The sequence below is a fragment of the Rhinichthys klamathensis genome, unplaced genomic scaffold (assembly GCF_029890125.1).
Source record: "Rhinichthys klamathensis goyatoka isolate OS25496 unplaced genomic scaffold, OSU_Roscu_1.1 h1tg000115l_1, whole genome shotgun sequence".
In the NCBI taxonomy this organism is placed as follows: Eukaryota; Metazoa; Chordata; class Actinopteri; order Cypriniformes; family Leuciscidae; genus Rhinichthys; species Rhinichthys klamathensis.
In genome coordinates, this window is record NW_026606652.1 from 2,318,619 (window position 1) to 2,341,100 (window position 22,482).

Below are 22,482 nucleotides of genomic sequence, written 5' to 3' on the forward strand. Positions count from 1 at the left end.
TGGGTGGAGACAGTGACATTGAACTGACAGTGATTTGTAGTTGATGAGCACAATATCATTCAGGCATGTATCTCTGCAGAACACTAGTGGGTGTTTCCCAATCAGTGGGGCGTTTTCAAACCACAATGGGCATTTTCAACCGCTACCCGATTTGCTGTAATCCATGGGGGCTTGGTTTAGGGGTGGGCCTTCATGATTTTAGCAAGTCTGTTGAAAAATATTTATCTGTATTGTAGTTTGAAATTGGCCACTGATTGGTAAACGCCCATTTTGTCTTTGCATGTGCACTTCTCAGTAGTCTAATGCTTCCTCATTAGAGAGAAAACAGGTGCATCCAATACAGAACTCTAGTTTGTTGAATCACCTGACATACATGACTTCTCTAGCACAGTTTCAAACAATGGTGCATCTACCTTATTTCTCCGTTTGTTTTGCATGCTTATTTGTGTTGTTATTCACTGTAATTAGATAGATTACAAAGTTATTAAAGTGTTTGAATAAAGCATCTATTTTTCTACATTCTTAAAAAATGCATCTTGCTTTAGCAAAGTTTATAAGGAATTTCCTGAATAAAGTTATTACATAATTTAACAGATTTCTTAAGGTGCAAGAGACATGAACATGAGCAAGAATGTTAACATAGCCCATATTCATCAGTGCTTGCATGCAGAGCACATTGCAGCTTTCTTAGTAATGAAGGCAGATGAAGATGGACAATAAAAAAAAAAAAAGAGAAGCACCCTCCTGATAATGCTGACATTGATCACACACTGAGTTGTTGTCGACAGCATAATCCCCTGACCTGGGACTTGATGATATCCATCACTGCTTAATCAGGTAATCATTCATATTCCTGAATCTGTATTAAATTTGAGAAATAACTAATTTCCATTCAGTTTAGCTTGTTTCCACTGAAACACAATAACAAAAAAACATCTTGTGTTTATTAAGAAAGTGACTGACATGGCTATTTTGTGATATTTAAAGAGATTAGGGTCAAGGTGAATATGCAGCTTCAAAGGGATAGTTCAGCCTGAAATTAAAATTGTCATAATTTATTTACCCTCAAAGTGTTCCAAACCTGTATGAGTTTCTTTCTTCTGCTGCACACAAAAGAAGATAGAGTGAAGGATGTTGGTAACCAGACGTGATGGTTGATAGTAGCCTTTGACTTCCATGGTATTTATTTCCTACTATGGAAATCAATGGCCACCGTCAACTTTCTGGTTACCAACATTCTTTAAAATATCTTATTTTGTGTTCAAAAGAAGAAAGAAACTCATACAGGTTTGAACAACTTGATGGTGAGTAAATGATGACTATCTCTTTAAAGAAATTTTCATTGAAAAAACCTAAGATCTTTTATTCTACAAGATAAACGTGTTATTGGAATGCTGTAGTTTGACAGAAAATGAACTGAGATGTAGTTAATGGCTATAGCTCAGAGGTGTTCCTCTTCATGAAGAGTTTAGCTCCAGCACCTTCTTCTTCTTCTGTTGTTTAAATGGCGGTTTGCAAACCAACTTTAAGGTGCATTGTCCACCACCTACTGGATTGGAGTATGGAGCACTACTTGATAGAATACACTTGATGGAAGAAAAAAAAGAAAAAATTATATCTTTCTTACCAGTTCTGTGTCATTTAAAAATTTGAAAACTTTTTCGTGTATTGTATAATTTGTTCCTTCTAATAATTCCTTAAGTGTATACTTTCTTACACCCCTATCCTTTAAAGACTGAATTAATTCAAGCCTTTCTCTACTGTATGCTACACAATCTAGTAATATGTTTTACTGTTTCTGGATATCCACATTTATCGCAATTACCACTTTCATGTTTTCCTATTTTATGTAAACTTTGATTCAGTGCTGTATGTCCAATCTTGTAATTAATCCTGTATGTAATCTTGTCATAATTACATCCTTTTTCCTGTTATTAACATTTGTCCTTTCCACCCCCACATTACTTTGTATACTATACAAATGTATTCCTCTTAATTCATTATCCCACATCCTCTGCCACCTCTTTTTTACTTCAGTCCCAATCAGCCCCTTAATTTCTGCTTTACTCATCTGAACTCTGATGTTGATCTCAGGATCTTTCAACGCCTCCTTTGCCAATTTATCAGCTTCCTCGTCGTTCCCCTTTACTCCGACATGTGCTGGCACCCACAAAAAACTCACTCTTACGCCTAAGTGTTTTATGTTAAATAACTTCTGCAATACTTCATTTAAAATATCTTGTCTTGTTACAGAAGTTCCACTCTCTAAACTTTGCAGAGCTGATTGTGAGTCTGTACATATCACACTACTATTAGGCTGCCTTTCTTCTATCCATTGTAACGCTAATGATATAGCTATCAGTTCTGTTGTAAAAACAGATATATGATCTGTTACTCTTTTTGAAATTTTAACACTGTCCTGAGGGATATATACTGCTGCAGCGGCTCTACCTGTTATGGGGTCTTTTGATCCATCTGTAAATATTTGTATCATGTTGTTATACATTTGATTAATGTGTTGTTGAACAATAACTTTTAATGGCAAATTTGGTTCATTCTTGTGTATCTCTTTATGAATTAATAAGTCTGTTTCTGGCATTGGGTATAACCATGGGGGAATAGATGATATTACAACAGAAGGAGCTACATCTCTGTTATACCCATTTCCTGCGCCTCCTTATTAGCTACCCAGCCAAAACTATATATACTTCCATATTTATACTCCCAACAGTTTTCCAGAACCTTTTTAACTGGATGTCTTTCATAATGACCTTTTATATTAATCCAGTATCTCATCCTTAACTTTCTCCTTCTAATTTCAAGAGGCATTTCTCCCATCTCTACTTGGATAGATGGTACTGGAGATGTCCTAAAAGCTCCACAACGGATCCTTAGAGCTTGAGTCTGAATTACCTCAATCTTTTTGAGCCATGTATCTGATGCAGAGCAATATATCAGACTTCCATAATCTATTGCCGGTCTTATTAATGAGCTATATATTCTTCTTAAAGACTGTCTACTCGCTCCCCACTCAACCCCAGCCAAGCACCTCATTACATTTATTCCTTTTTTACATTTATCAATTAATTTTTGAATGTGAATACCAAATGTTAATTTAGAGTCCAGCCACATACCTAAAAATCTTAATATTTTAACTTGCTTCAATTCCTGACCATACATTTTTATGCTTACTCTGTTTTTTCTCTTTTTTGTGAAACAAATTACCTGCGTTTTTGCAATTGAGAAGCAGAAACCCCACTCCTTTGCCCATTCTTCTACCTTATTCACTGCCCCCTGCATACTTTTTACAACAAATTTTTCATTTCTTCCCCTTTTCCATAATGCGCCATCATCTGCGTACAGTGACCTCCCTATTCCTGAGTCAAATTGTGTATAAATATCATTAATCATAATGTTAAAAAGTATTGGACTACACTACCTTGGGGAGTTCCATTTTCTATAGAATATATTTGTGAATATGTTGTCCCAATTCTAACTTCTATTGTCCTATTCAATAAGAAATCCTTTATCCAATCATACATCTTTCCATTAATTCCCATTTTATCAAGTTTCATTAATAAACCCTCTTTCCACAACCTATCGTATGCTTTCTCTATATCAAAGAACACTCCAACTACTACCTCTTTATTTACTTGAGCCTTCCTTATTTCTGCCTCCAGACTTATAACAGAATCCATAGTACTGCGTCCCTTCCTAAAACCACATGGGATTGTGAAAATAACCCCCTTTTCTCAATAAAATATACTAACCTTGACATTACCATTCTCTCCATAAGCTTACATAGGTTTGATGTCAATGCTATTGGCCTGTAACTGCTTGGTATAGCTTTGTCTTTCCCTGGCTTAGCAATTGGCACTATGACCCCATGTTTCCATTCAGAAGGAAGCTTCCCTGTTTCCCATACTTTATTAAACAGTCCTAGAATTATCTTTAATGATGTTTCTGATCAATTTTTAATCATCTCTACACAAATTTCATCCTTACCTGGAGAAGTTTTTCTTACCCAGTAAACCCAGTGAAGTGCTCTCTTCAATTCGTACATTGTAAACTCTGCCTCTATTACACCCGAATGCCCTCTTTTTCCTAAGATTGTAGGATTTTCTATAATGCGTTGTCTCCTATATCTTCTAATTTCCTCTGGAATATTATCATTACTATGCACCTTCATAAATGATTTTGCTAATACTTCAACTTTTTCTTTATCAGAAACCACCGATTTTTCTTTATCTATTAAAACTGGTATGCTACTAGATCTCTGAATTCCACTCATCTTTCTGATCATCGCCCATATTTCGTTAATTTCAATGTCTTCACCAATACTCTCACAAAAATCCCTCCAATAATTTCTTTTTGCTTTTCTTATCACACGCCTCACTTTTGCTTGTGCCTTTTTATAGTTTATTAAATCATTAAAATTAATACTACTTCTTACTTTCCTTAGAGCTTTATTTCTTATAAAGACTGCCTCACTACAATCCTCATTCCACCAAGGAACCACCTTTTTCCTATTCCTGGATTTATTTTTTCCTATCGCCTCTACTGCTGCACTCCTTATTGCTTTACAAATATTTGTATTTAACTAGATGACGATCCTAGGGCGTCATATGTCTGACGCTTTACCTTTAGCGTCAGTTACATGACGCGGGTAGGTTTAGGTCTGGGGTAGGGTTAGGATTTCATAGCGTCATATCCTGACGTTAAAGGGTACCCTAAAATGTCGGATGTTGACGTATGGTCAAAAGCGTCAGACATATGACGTCTTGGGATGAGACTGGGCTGTATTAAATGCCCATCTTTGAATTCTCTCAACCTTTTCTTTTTGGATCTCTACTCCTATTTTACATAATATTGGAAAATGATCGCTTTCTATATTATTTTGAGTCATTACTTTCCAAGTACTTTTCCTAGCTAAATTATCTGATACCAAAGTTAAATCTAAAGCTGACATCTTTCCACTTCCTATATCTATTCTTGTGCCTGATCCATCGTTTATACATACTAATCCTCTTAACTCTAACATTTCTTCCACTACCAATCCATTTTGATCAGTAATTTCACTCCCCCATAATGTTATGAGAATTAAAATCTCCACACCATACCATCTTTTGATCTCCTTTCTCATCTATTTTTACCAAATCTCCTATATTTAGTTTCTTACATGGATTATAAAGGTTTACTATTTTTATACTCTCTGAGCCTTCCCATATTTCAACTACCAATACCTCTTGTTCCTGATTAATCTCTACAATCCTGTACCCTATATCTTGTTTTATGAACGTTACTATCCCCCCTCCAGTTCCACCTGTTCTATCTCTACGTTTTACAATATATCCTTGTAATGTAAAATTAAGACATGGTTTCAACCAAGACTCCTGAACACATATTATATCTGGACATCTTTCTTGTTTTGATATAAAGTTCTTAAATTCCTGTCCGTTTGCAATCAAACTTCTTGCGTTCCATTGCAATATTATTAAAGGTGCTCTGTAACTTTTCTACTAAAATGAATCCTTTTTTTATTGCCTGTGTGTGAAGGGGTTGTAATCACACATTAAAATGATCCACTTGTCGAGTTTTGCTATTACCTCTGAAGGCCAGTATTCCTATTTCTATGTGAAGTCTCCGGGTCGGATTTACCGCGAAATCCAACGGATATGACGTGCATGCGCGCTCCCGAGCCTCTCTCCTTATATACAGTCTATTGTAGACGGTCAGGGAGTTACGTCCGGTTAAAGGCGCGTGTTTTTCGGCTTCTATCTCAGTCAATCTTTGATCAATATTCCCAAGACTATAATCGTTCGTAGTGCTGGACGGGGCCTTTCGAACGAGCCCACCCCCGAGGTCCAACTCGCCCGGCTCCCCGAGTTATAGCCGTTCGAAATCGGGGGTCCCAGCGAACGGCGATCCGGTAGGGGGCATCCCCGAGGCCCGCCACTCTAGCGTTCGGGCAAGGGTTCCCCTGGGACCTCCTCCCCCGAATTTGAGCTCTCTGGGTCTTTGCGTTCCAGAGATACGAGCGATTTTCTTCTGAGATCGTGACGTCACCGGCGTCCGCAATTTTGCAGCGCGCCCGATGGTTTTCTGCTAATATCTCCGCGAAAACACCACCAAAAACTATGGAACTTATATGGTTCTTTTCAGCTCGACTAGATGGTCCCAACGAGCTCGGTGCTCGCCGAATCCGTCAAGTATTCGCCGAGATATTTGCGTAATAGACGGTATTGTCTATGAGTTCGAGCACGAGCGCTCTTGTAAAATTTGGTTGCAATCTGAAACATCACCACTAGAGGCCGCTAAAAGTTACGTAGAGTACCTTTAATACCATTACGAACCACCACATGTTGTCTGAGTATTTCCTCACTGTATTTTTAATTTTTCATTTACCATCTCCACACTGATTCCCTCCATTTCCAGATACTTTTCTGCTGCTCTCACAATGATTTTAATTCTCTCTGTCCGACTTTCCGTTTGTGCTGAGCAATTTACCACTTCAGCTATAAATGCTACAAAAGACACTTTATCAATCTCCAGTGGATCCTTCTCAGTTTCTTCAATTCCTTTATTCATTGTCTGATATCCAACTTTCTCAATTTCTGTTGTTTTTGTTTCCTGTTCAACTTTCTTCAGGTCCTCCGCATATGTTAACCCATCTTCCACTCTGACATTTTGTACTTTCACTACTTTTTTCCTCGCTTGGCATCCTCCATACCCTGCGCTGTGATCTCCCCCACAGTTACAACATTTGGGATTTACTCCTTGTTCACATTTACCGTAATCGTGCTCTCCTCCAAATCTTGCACATCTTTGGTTTCCTCTACACACTGCTGCAACATGTCCAAATCTCTGACATTTAAAGGTGCAAAACGCAAGTCTCTGAGTTTTTGCAGAACTACGCCCCCTCTGGCGACAAGGGAAAATGCAACCAATTCTGATTGTACATGTATCTAGCTTACGCTAAAGCATTACACATTTTACGCATCGTCATTTGTTGTCATACATACATTGGCCGTATCAAATATTAGAGACTGGGCTATATATCTTACCGTTTTATCAAGAAAAAAGCCAACTGAGGATCCCGTTTGAGACCAAGAGCAGACCGGAGATCTCTCCATTTGTTGAATGCCTTCCCGAGGTTGACTCTCGTCTTACTCCGACGCCTGTCTGACTCCAATTTGGACCTTTTGGTGGCACTAGACAAAATGTTTCTTTTCTTTACTTTACGTGGAGTTTGCGTTGGGGTTTGGAATGGACTACAAGCCGGTCTCTTTGAATCCATCTTCTACCTTTGACCCACGAGTTGTCTTCGCTGATGCGGAGAATGGCGGCGCCGGCGAATACACAAACCTGCGAGACATAGCCTGGTGAGCGTGAACGCGCATGACGTCACGCCCAGTCTCAAATTCGAGCCCGAATCCCTCTTATATATTTTACTGTACAGGATTATAGAGGCAATCTCAGTGCGCAGAGAAGGGCTCATTCAGCCCATCAGGCAGTTCTTTAAGCATGTATAGGATAGAAAAACAGGTATTTTTAACATGAAAAGTTGCTCAATGCACCTTTAAAATATCTTATATTATAAAAATCTTCATATTGAACGAGCGCTGCTGCGCGCATGCGCGCCAAATAGGAGTGCAATAATTCTGACTAAAATATACATTTTGCTTGGAAAATTAATATGCGATATTTTATAACACTAGAAATATCTTATAATAATTTCTCTTTAGGATGTTGGATAAGTTGCAGTGAACTTCTAGCTCATTACACTCATATATTTTATACTTTTAATAAAAAAAAGAAATTGAACAGAAGTAGCCTAATTCAGGGAAGATTTTTTTAAAGAAACTAAATATATAAAGATACAAAATATATTTTTGGGTATAGGACCTATGCTACTTTATAAAGATGATATATACTTATTTAGAATGCTGAGAATTACAGCTTTTTATGCAATATTTTTTTTGAGAAAGCAAGAATCCCCAGTTTTAAATGAGTGGTTAGATTTAGTTTCTAAAGTACAGTATGGAGGGGATAACATTAAATTAAGAACAAATATATACATTTTGAAAAGATATTATGTGCAACTCTAAAATCAAAGAATATTCCATAAAAAAAAGGAATATATATTGGCCTACATTAACTACATTTAATGTAAACTTCCCTTTTATTTCTAGTTATTTGTTATTTTATTTATTTACTTATTTAATATTGAATATTTAATATTTAAATAATATTACTTGAATAACTATTAGGAATTATGTGTCATTCATTATAAGAGTTTGATATATGTGAATGTTTTATTTTTATTAATATTTATTTATTGTTTTATTTATATGTATGTGTTGGTATTATCACAAAAGAAAAAAAAAAGTAGAAGGAAAAATAAGGAATATTAATTGGGGGAAAATATGATGTCTTTAAAGGAACTGTCCATTTGTATAATTGTGTTAAATGTGTTTGAATTGAAAGACATAATAAAGTACATAAAAAAAAAAATATATATATATATATATATATATATACAAGAGACAGTGTAGAGAAAGAATTCTCTGATAACCGAGGCATTCCTTAATTAAAATGTCTTTTACTACAAAAATGACATGTCCTAAACGGACAACTTTAAAACGCCTTATATGTGTCTATATTGTCTATATTGTAGCCTTATTTAAGTTGATTTTCTGTATACTGTGTATTTATAAAGTCCAATAATGGTATTAGAGACTGTCAGTGGTAATATCATTGTGTTCTTGTCGGTCAGTGTTGAGGATCTGTGTAAAAACTGAGGCTTAGCCTGACAGTTAGCCTGCCCTGGACCAGGCTAGTTTCCCAGCATAAGTTGCCAGGGTAACTGAGTTTGAACTTTTTTAAGTTTGATTTATGAAACCGAATCTACCAAAAATAAGCCTGACTAACCGAAATAAGCCTGGCTTATACTCTAAACTTGGTTTATGGAACAGCCCCTAGGTCGTATTTATTCATAGACATATATATCTATCGTATTTATTTACCTATCTGTCTGCGTCAATGTTTTTTCGCCCCATTGGATGATTTGGATGTCGATCAAAAGAACATCCACTAGGACGGCAGTTTCACGCCCAATGTTATTGGTCAATTCATGTGACCGCCCCGCCTGGCAAACGGCGAATCTTGCTTTTGATTGGCTGAGACTGCGTGTTTAAATTTGAACCGTTTCAAACAAACAGCGGATTGCGGAACATTGTAGACGCACAGCCTCTCTGTGTGTGTCGCGCTGTCTTTCACTGAGAAGAAAAGGTTTTTTTTTGTGTTAAATTTGAGCATTTTGAATAAGGTACGTATTTTAGGAAACCGTGTATACAGTTATAGGATACCTATAATGAAATATTGCGGGATATTGAACGTAACTTAATTAGCAACGTCTTTTACTGGTTTTGCCAGTGCTAACGTTAACGTTAACTTACTAGGACGCTGGTGATACTTTTTAAATTTTAATTACTGTTATCGATCTAATTGACTTATGCAGAGATCTTCACTCTTATTGTGTTCATGAAATGTGTGCAATTATTTGGATAATAATGGCAAGAAAATTTAGTATTGGTTTGGAAAACAAATATAAATACAAATAGTTTGATCTTTGTTTGAGATTTTGAGACATTGTATTTCCAATAAAAAAGTAACTTACGTATTTAGCTTTTTTATTGAAATGTATGGTTGGTTCTTAAATGTTATTTTTTATCAACCCTGTGTCATGTGGGCACGTGGCTGTTAACTTTTAGTCTTAGTTCAAATCTTACTGGCTGTTCTTGTTTGGCTTCTTTACTTTATTGCTTTCATTTCGATTAATTAATCTTGGATATAACTGTGTCCAGGTTAAAACCTGATAATGTTATTTGATGGTGGGCTGTTTATAACCTGTCCAGGTAGGCTGTAGAAGAGAGAAGCTGTCAGAAGTGCCTGTCATTACAAAGCTGACAATTTTATTGTCAGTCCTACATAGTTGAGCAGAATCCAGGGAAGGACAGATGAGGCCAAAATTGGTAATGATTCTTTGAAAATTTTACCAGTCTCTTGTTCCTCCTTGTCAAAATCATGCCATCAAGGGATTGCCACAGTGTCTGATAGACCATATGTTACTATAAGCCAAATCACAAGGCTGTGTTGCTGCCATAAAAAAATGCTTAGTTAACTGCTGGTTTTCTTCTGCTATATCCTTTGACCATCTCTCTAAGGCATGATTCCTTCACAGATAAAGAACCACTTTGTTCCCTCAGCACATAGCTGAATTGCACCGGTTGATATTACATGCTTGGGTTGTTAGTCACAGTGGGTTAGTCTGATCTCTGTCTGATGCTCGAAAGAAATGCAACAGATTTGAGGTGTCTCATGAGTATAAGTGTCTCTGGGTGTTGGGTGAGAAGGTCAGATGCCCGCCTCCGGGTCTTATCAGTAAAACCAGCTGTGAATGGTGCCCGCTGGGCGTGGCTTTCCAAAACCCATGTTGTCATATTCTGTGACTCTCTTTCTTGCAGTATGAGTTCTGAGGCGCTGAAGGAGAATCAGGGAGCTGTATGGATGAACGGCTGTTCTGAAGACGCTTGTGACATTTTCGCATTGGAGCAGCCGACTGGCAGGCCCTCCATCCTGCGGCAGTCGCAGGCTGACAACATCAGCAGGACTGCGCAGAGAGGAGCAAAGGTGGGTTTTCCAAAGGTTTCCATTTGTGCTTTTACCTTTAGTTTTGTGCACTAAATTCTCAATTGTAATGTTTTCTATTTTAATATATATATATATATATTTTAAAATGTAATTTTATTTCTATGATGACAAAGCGGAACTTTCAGCAGTCATCATTACTCCTGTCTTCAGTGTTGAGTGATCCTTCAGAAATCATTCAATATGCTGGTTTGCTGCTCAAGAAACATTTCTTATTACTATCAATGTTGAAAACAGTTGTGTTGCTTAAAGGCCCCCTGAAATCAAAATGTAAGGTTTTTATTTTATTTTAGTATGAATATGTTAGCCTTAAAGGGTTAGTTCACCCAAAAATGAAAATTCTGTCAGTTATTACTCACCCTCACGTTGTTCCAACCCCGTAAGACTTTCATTCATCTTTGGAACACAAATTAAGATATTTTTTTTATGAAGTCTGAGCGCTGGCTCACTCCGTCATAGGCTGCAAGGTAATTTCATCTGCCAGCCCAGAAAAGTGAGTAAAGACATCGTTAAAATAGTCCAAGTGACTAACAGTGGCTCAACCTTAAGTTTATCAAGCGACGAGTACGTTTTGTGCGCAAAAATAACGACTTTATTCAACTATTCATTTTCTTCTGTGTGGGCCTCTGACGCGAGTTCACGAGAGAGCCACGACGCATGCGCGAGAACTGAGAAGATGACGCAGATGGGCCTTGATAGTGTTTAAAATGGTTTTAAAGTGTGCATTTCCTGGATGTCCGAATCGTGAGAAAATGTAAAAGTGTCTTATCAATGCCTTAAAATGAATGGCTTACCTTTCACACTTTCCCATCAAATGATTGTGAGCACCATCTTCTCAGTTCTCACATGCGTCGTGGCACTCTCGAGAACTCACGTCAGAGGCCCACACAGAAGAAAATGAATAGTTGAATAGTCGTTTTCTTTGTTTTTTTGCTCACCAAGTATTCAAGGCGCTTGATAAACTTAAGGTTGAGCCACTGTTAGTCACTTGGACTATTTTAACGATGTCTTTACTCACTTTTCGGGGCTGGCAGATGAAATTACCTTGCAGTCTATGAAGGAGTGAGCCAGCTCTCAGATTTCATCAAAAATATCTTAATTTGTGTTCCAAAGATGAACTAAAGTCTTACGGGGTTGGAACAACGTGAGGGTGAGTAATAACAATTACAGAAGGATTTATGGATATCTACTGTTGTTATCCTGTAAATCAGAATATACTGTCAATAGCCTTAAATGATTTTCCAAAGGTTTTTGGAATAAAATGCTATATAAATTAGGCTAAAAATAATTTACAAATTCCTCTGTAAATGTCTTCATAATATAACTAGATACAAGACTGGAACGTTTGGTGTATATAGGTGCTACTGAAGTGGAGATTTCGGACTTGGAGTATGAGAGAAGTCATTTTGAGAAAACAAGCTTTAAAGATTTAGCATCAGCCAATGAGATTGCGCATTTAGAGTTCAAATCCCCCCTTTTACTTTCACAATTGGTTGCTGATAAAAAGGAAATGACCATATTTGGATCCGACAGCATTGTACAGGAGAGAGAGAGAGCTTTCTAACGGTGTATGTGATGACAGGGTGCAGACAGCGATCGCGGAGCAGCGGAACGCCTTTTTTTAAGTTTTTTATTTTATTTTATTTTAGAACGCCAATTTTTAATTTATCAGAAATCTACAGACGCAAACAGACAAAGTGTAGTAAATTAAAGACCTAAATGTGTATTTTGGACTTTTTTTCACCACAAGTCTGAAAGAAGACATGTTATTGAAGACAAATATCCCAAAATCTCAAAATTGACCAGTGTAAAAAAAAACAACAATGTTTTTGCCTGCCGTGGCTAACCTTAAGGTTATGAATAAGCTGGTGTGTTCCAAAACAAATCCGTTAAAATGGATCACGGATTTTTATAACATCACTGTTGATTTCAGCTTCTCATCAAATCTTCTGTCCAATCAAATGCTCTCTAGAATCTAAAGCGTCCCGCCCCTTTTGCTATAAATACCACCTGGCCAAAGCGGCCGGCGTTGACAAGTTACGGAGCAATGTGGGTTGGAGATGTGTATTCGGTTGCTCAAACGCTCGAGTTTTATTCCATTTTCCAACTGTACGTTGGTTAAGAATGAAATGGCTAGAATTTATTCACACCTGTACTATTGAATCCAACGTATTATCATCAGCGCTCGGTCTCGCTTCCATGGTGCTGTCAAGTACGAATTGTAGTCTGTGAGATAAACTAAATGCTATTTGAAAAGGGGGAGGGGCCATTCTATAAGAAGTTAAGCATTTGTTGACCGTGTATTGTCGGACATGTACTGTAGTGTTTTGATTTACATGCGTAGATCTTTGTTGTTTTTGCATAGGTTTGTTTTCAAACTCCACGGCGAGACCCAGTCACGAAGAAAATCATGTCCCCGAGCCGCACCAGTAGGCCTGCCATCCAAGAGGACAATACTAAAGCACTGAAGACTCACTCAGCCTCTACTGACCAGTGAGCAAATTACTTGCAGCTCAACTTGTTTATGATTTAACTTTTATAATATTTTAGAATAATAATTTAACAAGGCATAATATTTTTTTTTTTAACATCCAATTTATTTCAGTGTCTTTATGCAATCATAAGCTGTAGCAGTCATTCATAATAATCTTTTAAAATGAAAATGACAATCCACTAACATGTAAAAATGAATGTGTTTTTACAGGAGTTCATTGTTGAATAACACCACCACCACCACACCGATTAAAATGCAGAGTAACTACGTTGCCTACCCTGATGATGTCATTCCTGTTCAGAGCAAAGGGGCCTATACCCTCAATCTCGACAATCCAGATGCCATCAACCCTTTCCAGGGGTCCAATAAAATGGCGAATTCACCTCCTAAGTCTTCCGCTTTGGGGCATTATGAGGCTTGGATATCAGAGCTTGTAGAGTCCGATACAACTGCAGCCCTTGTTCCAGAGGTGACCAACTCTGCACTTGATGAGACTCTTCCTTTTATCTCATCAGTGGATAATTCCCTTGCAGAATGTTCTGCCAACATATCTTCAGCAGAGGGTACTGTCATCATCAAGACTGATAATGTTGAAAACAGCATCACAGAGACAGAGGAGACTGAGCCAGCCCCAGCGTCACAGCCGATCCCTACTATGGAAGATCAGCTTGAGGCCCAGGATTTGCCACTTCCCCCCGCAGGATCGTACAACTTGGATTTTGACAATCTTGATTTGCTCAACCCATTCCAAACTGGTGGCTCAAAGATCCCAAACTCTCCTCTGATTGGCAAAGCATCAGTTGTTTCTGATCCACCCCTGCCAATCCAAGAAGCCAAGCAGGAATCAGAGATCTCAATCCAGACCCCAGATGTCCCGCCCCTGCCAAGCCAAGAAGCCAAGCTGGAATCAGAGCTCTCAGTCCATAGCCCAGATCTCCCAAGCCAAGGAGCCAAGCAGGAGTCTGAGCTCTCAGTCCATAGCCCAGATGTCCCAAGCCAAGAAGCCAAGCAGGAGTCTGAGCTCTCAGTCCATAGCCCAGATGTCCCAAGCCAAGAAACCAAGCAGGAATCTGAGCTCTCGGTCCATAGCCCAGATGTCCCAAGCCAAGAAACCAAGCAGGAGTCTGAGCTCTCAGTCCATAGCCCAGATATCCCAAGCCAAGAAACCAAGCAGGAATCTGAGCTCTCAGTCCATAGCCCAGATGTCCCAAGCCAAGAAACCAAGCAGGAATCTGAGCTCTCGGTCCATAGCCCAGATGTCCCAAGCCAAGAAACCAAGCAGGAGTCTGAGCTCTCAGTCCATAGCCCAGATATCCCAAGCCAAGAAACCAAGCAGGAATCTGAGCTCTCAGTCCATAGCCCAGATGTCCCAAGCCAAGAAACCAAGCAGGAATCTGAGCTCCCAGTCCATAGCCCAGATGTCCCAAGCCAAGAAGCCAAGCTGGAATCAGAGCTCTTAGTCCAGACTCCAGATATCCCACCCCTGCCAAGCCAAGAAGCCAAGCTGGAATCAGAGCTCTTAGTCCAGACCCCAGATGTCCCACCACTGCCAGGCCAAGAAGCCAAGCTGGAATCAGAGCTCTTAGTCCAGACCCCAGATGTCCCACCACTGCCAGGCCAAGAAGCCAAGCTGGAATCAGAGCTCTTAGTCCAGACCCCAGTTGTCCCAACATCCTCCAATGCCTCGATGCCACCTAAGGAGAACCAGATGCTACTAGAGTTTAACTTTGACGATGGAGCTGAAGTCAAGCGCAAACCTCCAAAACGCTTTGGGGTCAAAAGACCTGCAGGTGCAAAAACTGTGACCAAAAAAACGGTCACAGAGAAGAAAGAACCAGAACCCAAGAAGTTGTCCCCCAAGAAGCCAGAGGAGACAAAACCTGTGGATGTTCCTTCTGTTCAAGGTTCTTACACCTTTGATTTTGACGACCCAAACTTTAACCCATTTGGTACAAAGGCTGCAATGGGTAGCTCTCCACCACGTGGGGTCAGGACCAGCCCGGTTTTGATGAAAGCACAATCTCCTCTTCAACAGCCTGAGGCTCCTACACAGGATGATCAGCCTGAGAACCGGTACAGAAACTAGAGCTAGAACAGCATGTATAAACACAACACATGTAATTTTAAAAATAATTTTCAGATGCGTGCCTGTAGCTCAATTATTGGTTTGATTCTCAGATGATGTGATTAAATGTATTCCCTAGGGGTGGAGGATAAAATCGATTCTTAGATGCATCGCGATGCGGACGATTCTGAATCGAATCGCAAATGTCAAAAATCGATTTTCAAATGTTAATTGATAACATGATGGGACAGTCTGTGGTGTGCAGCTGTGGAAATAACAGACACATGATGGTTGAGCGAGAAATCCAACCGGCACCCACTGCATTAAAATCTAGCGTAACTTTGGCTTCTATGAAGTTGATAGGTAAAAGGACCTGGACAGGAGCCACAATTTAAGTAGGGTTCCAGGCTGCAACCAAATGGGCAACGAGGTCTCACTGGTTCGACCACCACGTTGTCCAATTAATAAGAGCTGCAACGTCTGTTAGATACGAGAAACATCAAACGGAAAGTAAACAAAAGTGAAACGAAACCGCACTATTCGTTTGAGCTGCGCAGAACGTTTAGCGCAGCGTGAGCTCAGAACAGGTTTAATCGTGGGCCGATCTCAATCACGCGACATTATTATTATTATTATTATTATTATTACACAGCGCTGGGAGATCCAGTGAGAAGGCATTTGAATTCACTGCAGAATTAGTAACATCGCAGCGAGATCTTATTGGAAGCATTCAAATTCTGCACAGAATTCTGTTATAAACCACACGTCAGATCAAACAACACTGACAGGGAAACCAGGACAACCTTAATAGCTTCCTTCCACCCAACTCGGAAAAGGCAAAGCGAACAAACTCTTATCAAAACATTTATTGCCAAATCACTTTCATTTGTTTAATTAATAAAATATTTTGGAAGTAAATTCATTATGGATCATTATAAATACTTTGCTTTAAAAGTACCAAGTAGTCACACAGTAAGAGGAGGGGGGGAGGGAATCTTTATAGAAAAAAAAGATGCATCGATAATCGTTTTATCATTGCATCACAGCCCTCTGAATCGTAATCGAATCGTGAGGTGCCTAGAGATTCCCACCCCTAGTATTCCCTGAATGCAATGAAATGCACTTTGGATAAAAGTATTTACCAAATGCATAAATGGAAATAGAGCTCAGATTTTTCTTTTTCTCCTCCAGATCTCACCAAGCAGTTTCTGAAAGCAATAGAAACATGGCAGAAACTGATCTTTCTGTCACCAAGCAGGTAACTGTGCATTTCAATTTAAGAATTTCAACAAAATCAGTCTGTTACCACAAGTTATGATCGTGTTATTTCATAGAAAATCATTTTACACTTATTCTCCTAGCAGGCAGAAAATATAGAGTCATCTGCTGTGTCCCACACTTGCATATCACAGGAGCCAGAGATCATGGCAACACCTGAATCTTTATTGGATTTTCAGAACCAGACCTGTGATCTTGGTGTGATGGCACCAAGTGAAGAAGAATTTGTGCCAGGGGCATTGTGTGAGTAAACATGGTTGCACGTTTTGAATGACACTGACTCATCAGGTGCAAGCTTTTAACATTGGGAGCAAAATGTTTGCTCTTTGTCTCAGTCATGCCAGACGAAGATTTTGATGGGCAGATGGATTATCTGGAGCAGTTTGGATCAAGCACTGTGAGTGTTTCCATTTGAGTCTTAAATAAATAAAGTAGTAGTAAATGAGTTTTTAAAGGAAATGCTGCACCAAATAGAGTGAAGCAATTAGGTTATAGAGGGTATGCGCGCGATGTCACTGTCGACCGGAGTAACTGCGGTTACACCCACTTAGTGGCAAAAAGACTGAAAAAATCATATCCTGTATATTGTATTGACAACTCATCAATTAAATATTTACTATTGTATATTCTTCATAATGGGATGTTTTTAAATAAACACGGGCAAAAAAACTTTACAAGTTTTAGTGCTGGACGATATGATAATAGGCCTATATACAGTAGTCAACATTTGAAGTGGATCAAAGTTCATCAAAGCTGTCCTAAGACAAGAACGGGTATAGTTCAACAATGTATAACTTTGATGAAAGGTTTTGATGCACTTCAAATGTTGACTACTGTATAACATTGATATAAGTGATCCGTATTTAGACCTTCCTATCTTGTATTTATATAAAGCTTTGACAGGCAAATTTGCTTGGTTTTTCACTGGCGTCGAAACCAGGCACATAAATGTCAGGAAACGTGTTTCTTGGCTACATGTCAATATCCATGGATCACTGGATCTTTGGTAAGTTGTAAGAAACACTCTATCGAATGTTTAAACCTTTAGATAATCGCTTGTTTTTGAAGTTTCCCCTGTTAAATCCAGTCATGCAGCAGGCTCTTTTGCCACTCAGTCTGGCTGAGGGGGCGTGTTCCGGCGGGAAAGTGACGTCAATGCATACCCTCTATTAAGCAACATTTCAGATTTTCAGTGCATCACAGAATTTTTTTTTATAGTTTAAGGAGTCAGCTTTGCGGAAACAGTCACTGTATTTGAAGTTTGACCCGCTGTTGAAGGAGAGTCCAAAGAAAATTTTGGTGGACGGTGGCAACTCTGGATTCAGCCTGCCACGGCCTTCTCTTGCCATCAGGTCAGTATTCTCCACAAACGCATTCAAATGAACGGTTTCTTAATTTTGAAACGTCTTTTGAAATGTTACTGAAAATATTACAAATTGCCTCAATGCAACAGATCTGATCTATATTGTGATCAAAATCCAGAGTGCACACATGAGCGATCATGCAAACTTATTTTGTGTGTTAGGATGATGGAGGCTGCAAAGTCTGAAGTAAAGCAGAAGTCTCACTATGACAGTATGAAACTGCTGGATGATCTGCCTCCCCCAGTAAGACAACACAAACTCCCGTAATCCATGGTTTTGTAACATTGTCACTATATTAGTAGGCACTGAAACAAGCATTTTCCTTTGCACACTGGAGCCAATTTTACCATGTCTAATCCTCTTCAGGCAGTGGAAACTGTGGTACCAGATCCAACTGTTCTGGACTTACTGGTTCACACCTTAAAACAGCCAGTGAAGACTGAGGACTCCATCATAGAGGTTCTGAAGTACAGTCAGAGAGACATGGACGCTATACTACAGCAAGCAAACAGAAAGGTCAGTTCCCACACAAGATTATGAGCACATGTCTCATTGGCCTCTCTAATGCTTTGTTTCTCTTTTCTTAGGCGGCAGAACGGGAAAAAGAAATGCAGACTCAGATTGACACATTGTGTCTGGAGAATCAACACATGTTGTAAGTCCTATTAAGACGAACACTTTCACATAGGGGTTACCATGATCATTGCCTTTCAGGATTGGAAAAGTGATGGAAATATCTAGAACGAATATTTAGTCCGATTGATCTCCCTCTTGTGATGTTTGAATTGTGAACAAGTTGTTCTTTGAGCTTGTTCTTCAAAATATGATTCTCAAATAAGTAGGGTATCGATACTTTTTAGGCATCGACCAAATTGCCTCTACCATAGAGTATCAAAAAATCTCTTGTCGTTCGTTACCCAAGGGGTTAATCTCGTCAATCTCAGTTAGCCAATAATCATGCAGCATGATTGGCGGTGGCAAGGCATCAAGGAAAAACACAAATTTACGCCAGTTACGCCCAGAGACATGGCTCACACATGAGGTGTAACCACCATAGATGTAAAAGATGTGGGAACACATTTCACCAGGTTTGATGCCAACAGTGCGCGATGCAATATTTGCGACAAGATAATTGCTGCCAAGACCGACAACACGAAGCACTTCGACTGCAAGAAGAACGAGCGTGTCACAAATTAACCGAAACTCAGCTTATAGGCTACTTGCCTCACAGACATGAGAAATAGGCATAATAGAAAGCTTGAAATGCTTGAAAAGCTTTTAAACGAACCAATTCGAATTGAAAACTAATAATCTGATTATGTAATCCTAATGAAAGGTGCATTCTCTGTAGGCGTGCGTGCATTCACTACTGCGGAGATTACAAGTCAGCAATGTCAACTTCATCTTTGCAGCCAACACGTTTATTAATAAACAATTAAAAGTGTGCTATTTTCCCCCGACACATTCATAATCATTAGGTTATATTTGCCAGTGCTTTGCGGCAAGCTTTATGCGTGTGCTAAAGTGTCGCCCCCCCCAGTGGCCTATATGAGTCATTGAGTCTGTAAAAGTCAACAAACTGAGAAAATAAAACCAAAGGTTTTTTTAGGTAATGTAATCTTGTTAAAACAGATTTCATCAAATTGGTATAGAAAAAAAGTATCGCTCAGGAACCGGTATCGATATCGAATATTTTTGAACCATACCCAGCCCTATAAATAAGTCAATTTAAAGAAAAGACACCAAGGAATGATTTGCTTACAATTCAAACATCTCAAGAGCTAGATAATGATTCAAAGAGTTTTTAAAAATGCTTTTCCAGTCAGTTGGGATTACTGAATCAATCAAAAAGTGTGAAATCCATAATGAATTATTGACATTTGAACAGTGCACCAATCTCACACATACACTCTTCCTCCTCTTCTCAGGTTCATAGTGTCCGAATTTGAGGCCACCATCACTCAAATCACAGGTGTGACCAGATTTTTTTGATTAAGTACATTATTTGTAGGGAGTATGTTGGATATTAAAACACATGTGTTTCCAGATGAGCATAAACAGAAGGAAGACTTTGCAAAAATTGAGTTGGAGCGAGTCCTTCAGGAAAAAGATCAGCTGTCTAAAGATTTGAATGAAATGGAGCAATCCTTCTCCTCTGTTGTCAAACGTCTTGACAGATGCAAGGAAGTTATTGAGGGATTCAGAAAGGTACACTGAGACTTCTGCAACAAGACTAAAATAACATCTTGATTTGGGATTAAGTTTGCTAGTGTATAACGGTAATTTTTTTCCCCTTCTGTTCTATAGAATGAGGAGACGCTAAAGCAGTACGCTCAGAACTGCATGGACAGACTGCAGAAAGAGGAAAAGCGTTATCAAGCTCTGAAGGCCCATGCTGAGGAGAAACTAGATCAGTATGTGCTCTTCAAACAGTCTGAAATATGTCCTTTCTTATGAACGTAATAGTACAGTAAACCTGGATCGATTAATAAGTATCGGCTAAAAAGTCTCGCCAATGCCACTGTTTCAGAGCAAATAAGGCCATATCCGAGGTTCGCACTAAACAGGGCGCAGAGGTGGCAACACTGCAGGTGCAGTTCAAGAGAGACCAGCTGAAAATTCAGTCCTTAGAGAGGGATCTGGAACAAAAGGTACATAAGCGCACACAAGGGATGTCACTCTTGCAGTGGTGGTACAGCAGATTCTTATAGGTGTAGGGCTGATTTACTTTGTGTTTAACATCTATATTGTTTTTATTGCCTTGTTTTTGTTGTTGACATTTTCTATTTTCTATTCTCAGGCTAAAGAAGTCAAAGATGTCTCAGATCTGTGTGATGAGCTGCTGTTAAAATTGCAAAAGCATGGTTTTTAATGCACTTTGCCCTTTGTGTTCATTATTTGTGTTGGTTCGTTATTTGTATTTGTTGTAAGGATTTTTAATAAATAATCCTAATAAAAAAAGAATGAAAGTACAAACCTTTGTTTTGACTCTTAATATTGCAATTGTTAGATGTGAACTTGAACCTGGGTCCCCATTAGCTCTATTTCCTCGCATCACTGCTTTATCTAAAATATATTGCCTTATAAAAGTGTATGTCAATGCTTAAATCTGTTAATGATTGTGGTAACAGACAGAATAGGTTAAAAGCAGCTAAGTGCTATATCCTTAAGTCTATTTTTAACTTAAGTTCCTTCCAAGTTCCATTGGAAGGTTTTTTTAAATGACCGCTTCAATAGTACTTTATATCTTCTTACTTTTTTTGTGCGTTTAAAAATGTCACCCCACTTCCTCATTTTATTGTATTTTTCTCAATCTATGAGTCACACATTTTATTTAAGACTTCCGGTTAATCCGGGCTTGGCTTTTTTCTTTTTTTAACAAAATAATTGTATTTCAATTGCACTCACAAAAAACAATTTAAAGATGGCTTTCTATTAGATACCGAAGTCTTAAACACCAGAGCATGAAATACAACAATATTGTGTGTTTATATATATAAATTGTATATTTAATGCGATCAATCAATAAGTTTTATTAATTGCACATTGTTTAATGGCATCTTTTTTTATGAAAGAAAGCATCACTGATACCACTATTTCTCCTGAAACTGATTTTTTTTTTAACCCATTAATTATAGGCATTCAACATTACAGTATAATAGAAAGCTATTCTTTAAAAAGGTATATAACTTAATTTAAGTGAACAATTTTCACATAAACCCATTATAAATAAATGCTACGTTTACCTGTGCTTTCAAAATATCAGGGCTCAAATTTTAATATTGGCCCAGTCAGCCGGGTTCAGATTTTTACTTTCACTGTCAAAATGCACAAAGTTATTTTTGATCCATATAACCTTGTAAATAATACTGTTGTGCTTTAAGATTTTTAGGTAGGTCTAACAGGTAGGATACAGAAATTAAATAAAGATATCAAACACTTCAGTTTTCACAGCATAAATTATAAATGAAATCTAGATTAATCCTACTTAAAGCTTTAAAAGCAGTGCGTGATTTTGTTATTTGATTAGCATTATGCTGTCATTTTAAGACCTGACGCACATGACTCGGATCTGACATCCAATTTTTTCACCCTAACTGTTCACGTACATTTAAGAGTTCGTTTAAATTAATTGTGCTTGCGAGGATAACGTTTAATGCGTTAATTTTGACAGCAGCACTAATATATATATAATTTACTTTTTTCTTGCACTGATTTTCTGGTCATTTTGAACATTTAAAAGGATTGGTAATGGTGATTACTTTTCCCTAAAAAATAAATGTTTGCAAGGCTATTAATCCAGTCAGGATTTTTATTTATGGAAATGACAACATATTCACCAGTATTTCACACACATCTAAACAGAGAACAAGACTGTATGCCCTTGTGCATTTCTAAACGTACTACTGATACACCAATAAAAAACAAATCAATAACTAATACATACATGATTTTATGCTGCACTGATTCAATGTTAAAACACTGTAGCTGATCATACAGAGGCTCTGCAGCAAAACACCAAGGGCAAATAAGCACAAAGAATCCAGCACTGACATCACAAAGCATTTCCT

At 38.3% G+C, this 22,482-nt stretch overlaps 1 protein-coding gene across 2 annotated transcripts; it reads left to right on the forward strand.

Moving 5' to 3' along the window:
- The first annotated feature begins 9,214 nt into the window (after window positions 1-9,214).
- Window positions 9,215-20,868, forward strand: tacc3 (transforming, acidic coiled-coil containing protein 3). Of its 2 annotated transcripts, XM_056254987.1 has the most exons (18): window positions 9,215-9,328; window positions 9,918-10,034; window positions 10,527-10,692; window positions 13,076-13,203; window positions 13,415-14,631; window positions 14,821-15,277; window positions 16,461-16,527; window positions 16,682-16,790; window positions 16,883-16,944; window positions 17,766-17,899; window positions 18,073-18,154; window positions 18,278-18,427; window positions 18,499-18,566; window positions 19,840-19,883; window positions 19,959-20,119; window positions 20,219-20,325; window positions 20,442-20,562; window positions 20,712-20,868. In XM_056254987.1, exons 3-18 carry the CDS (start codon window positions 10,528-10,530, stop codon window positions 20,781-20,783), a joined length of 3,144 nt encoding a protein of 1,047 aa, XP_056110962.1. In that variant the 5' UTR covers window positions 9,215-9,328; window positions 9,918-10,034; window position 10,527; the 3' UTR covers window positions 20,784-20,868. The 2 variants fall into 2 exon arrangements, with proteins under 2 accessions (XP_056110962.1, XP_056110960.1); XM_056254985.1 differs by lacking the exon at window positions 9,918-10,034 and having other exon boundaries at window positions 16,631-16,790.
- Window positions 20,869-22,482: the final 1,614 nt, after the last annotated feature.

Coding starts and splice junctions, on each gene's coding strand:
- tacc3 (XM_056254985.1), top strand. CDS start 10,528: ATGAGTTCTGAGGCGCTGAAGGAGAATCAGGGAGCTGTATGGATGAAC. Junction 13,204..13,414: donor CACTCAGCCTCTACTGACCA/GTGAGCAAATTA, acceptor GTGTTTTTACAG/GAGTTCATTGTTGAATAACA. Junction 18,155..18,277: donor TGGATGATCTGCCTCCCCCA/GTAAGACAACAC, acceptor AATCCTCTTCAG/GCAGTGGAAACTGTGGTACC.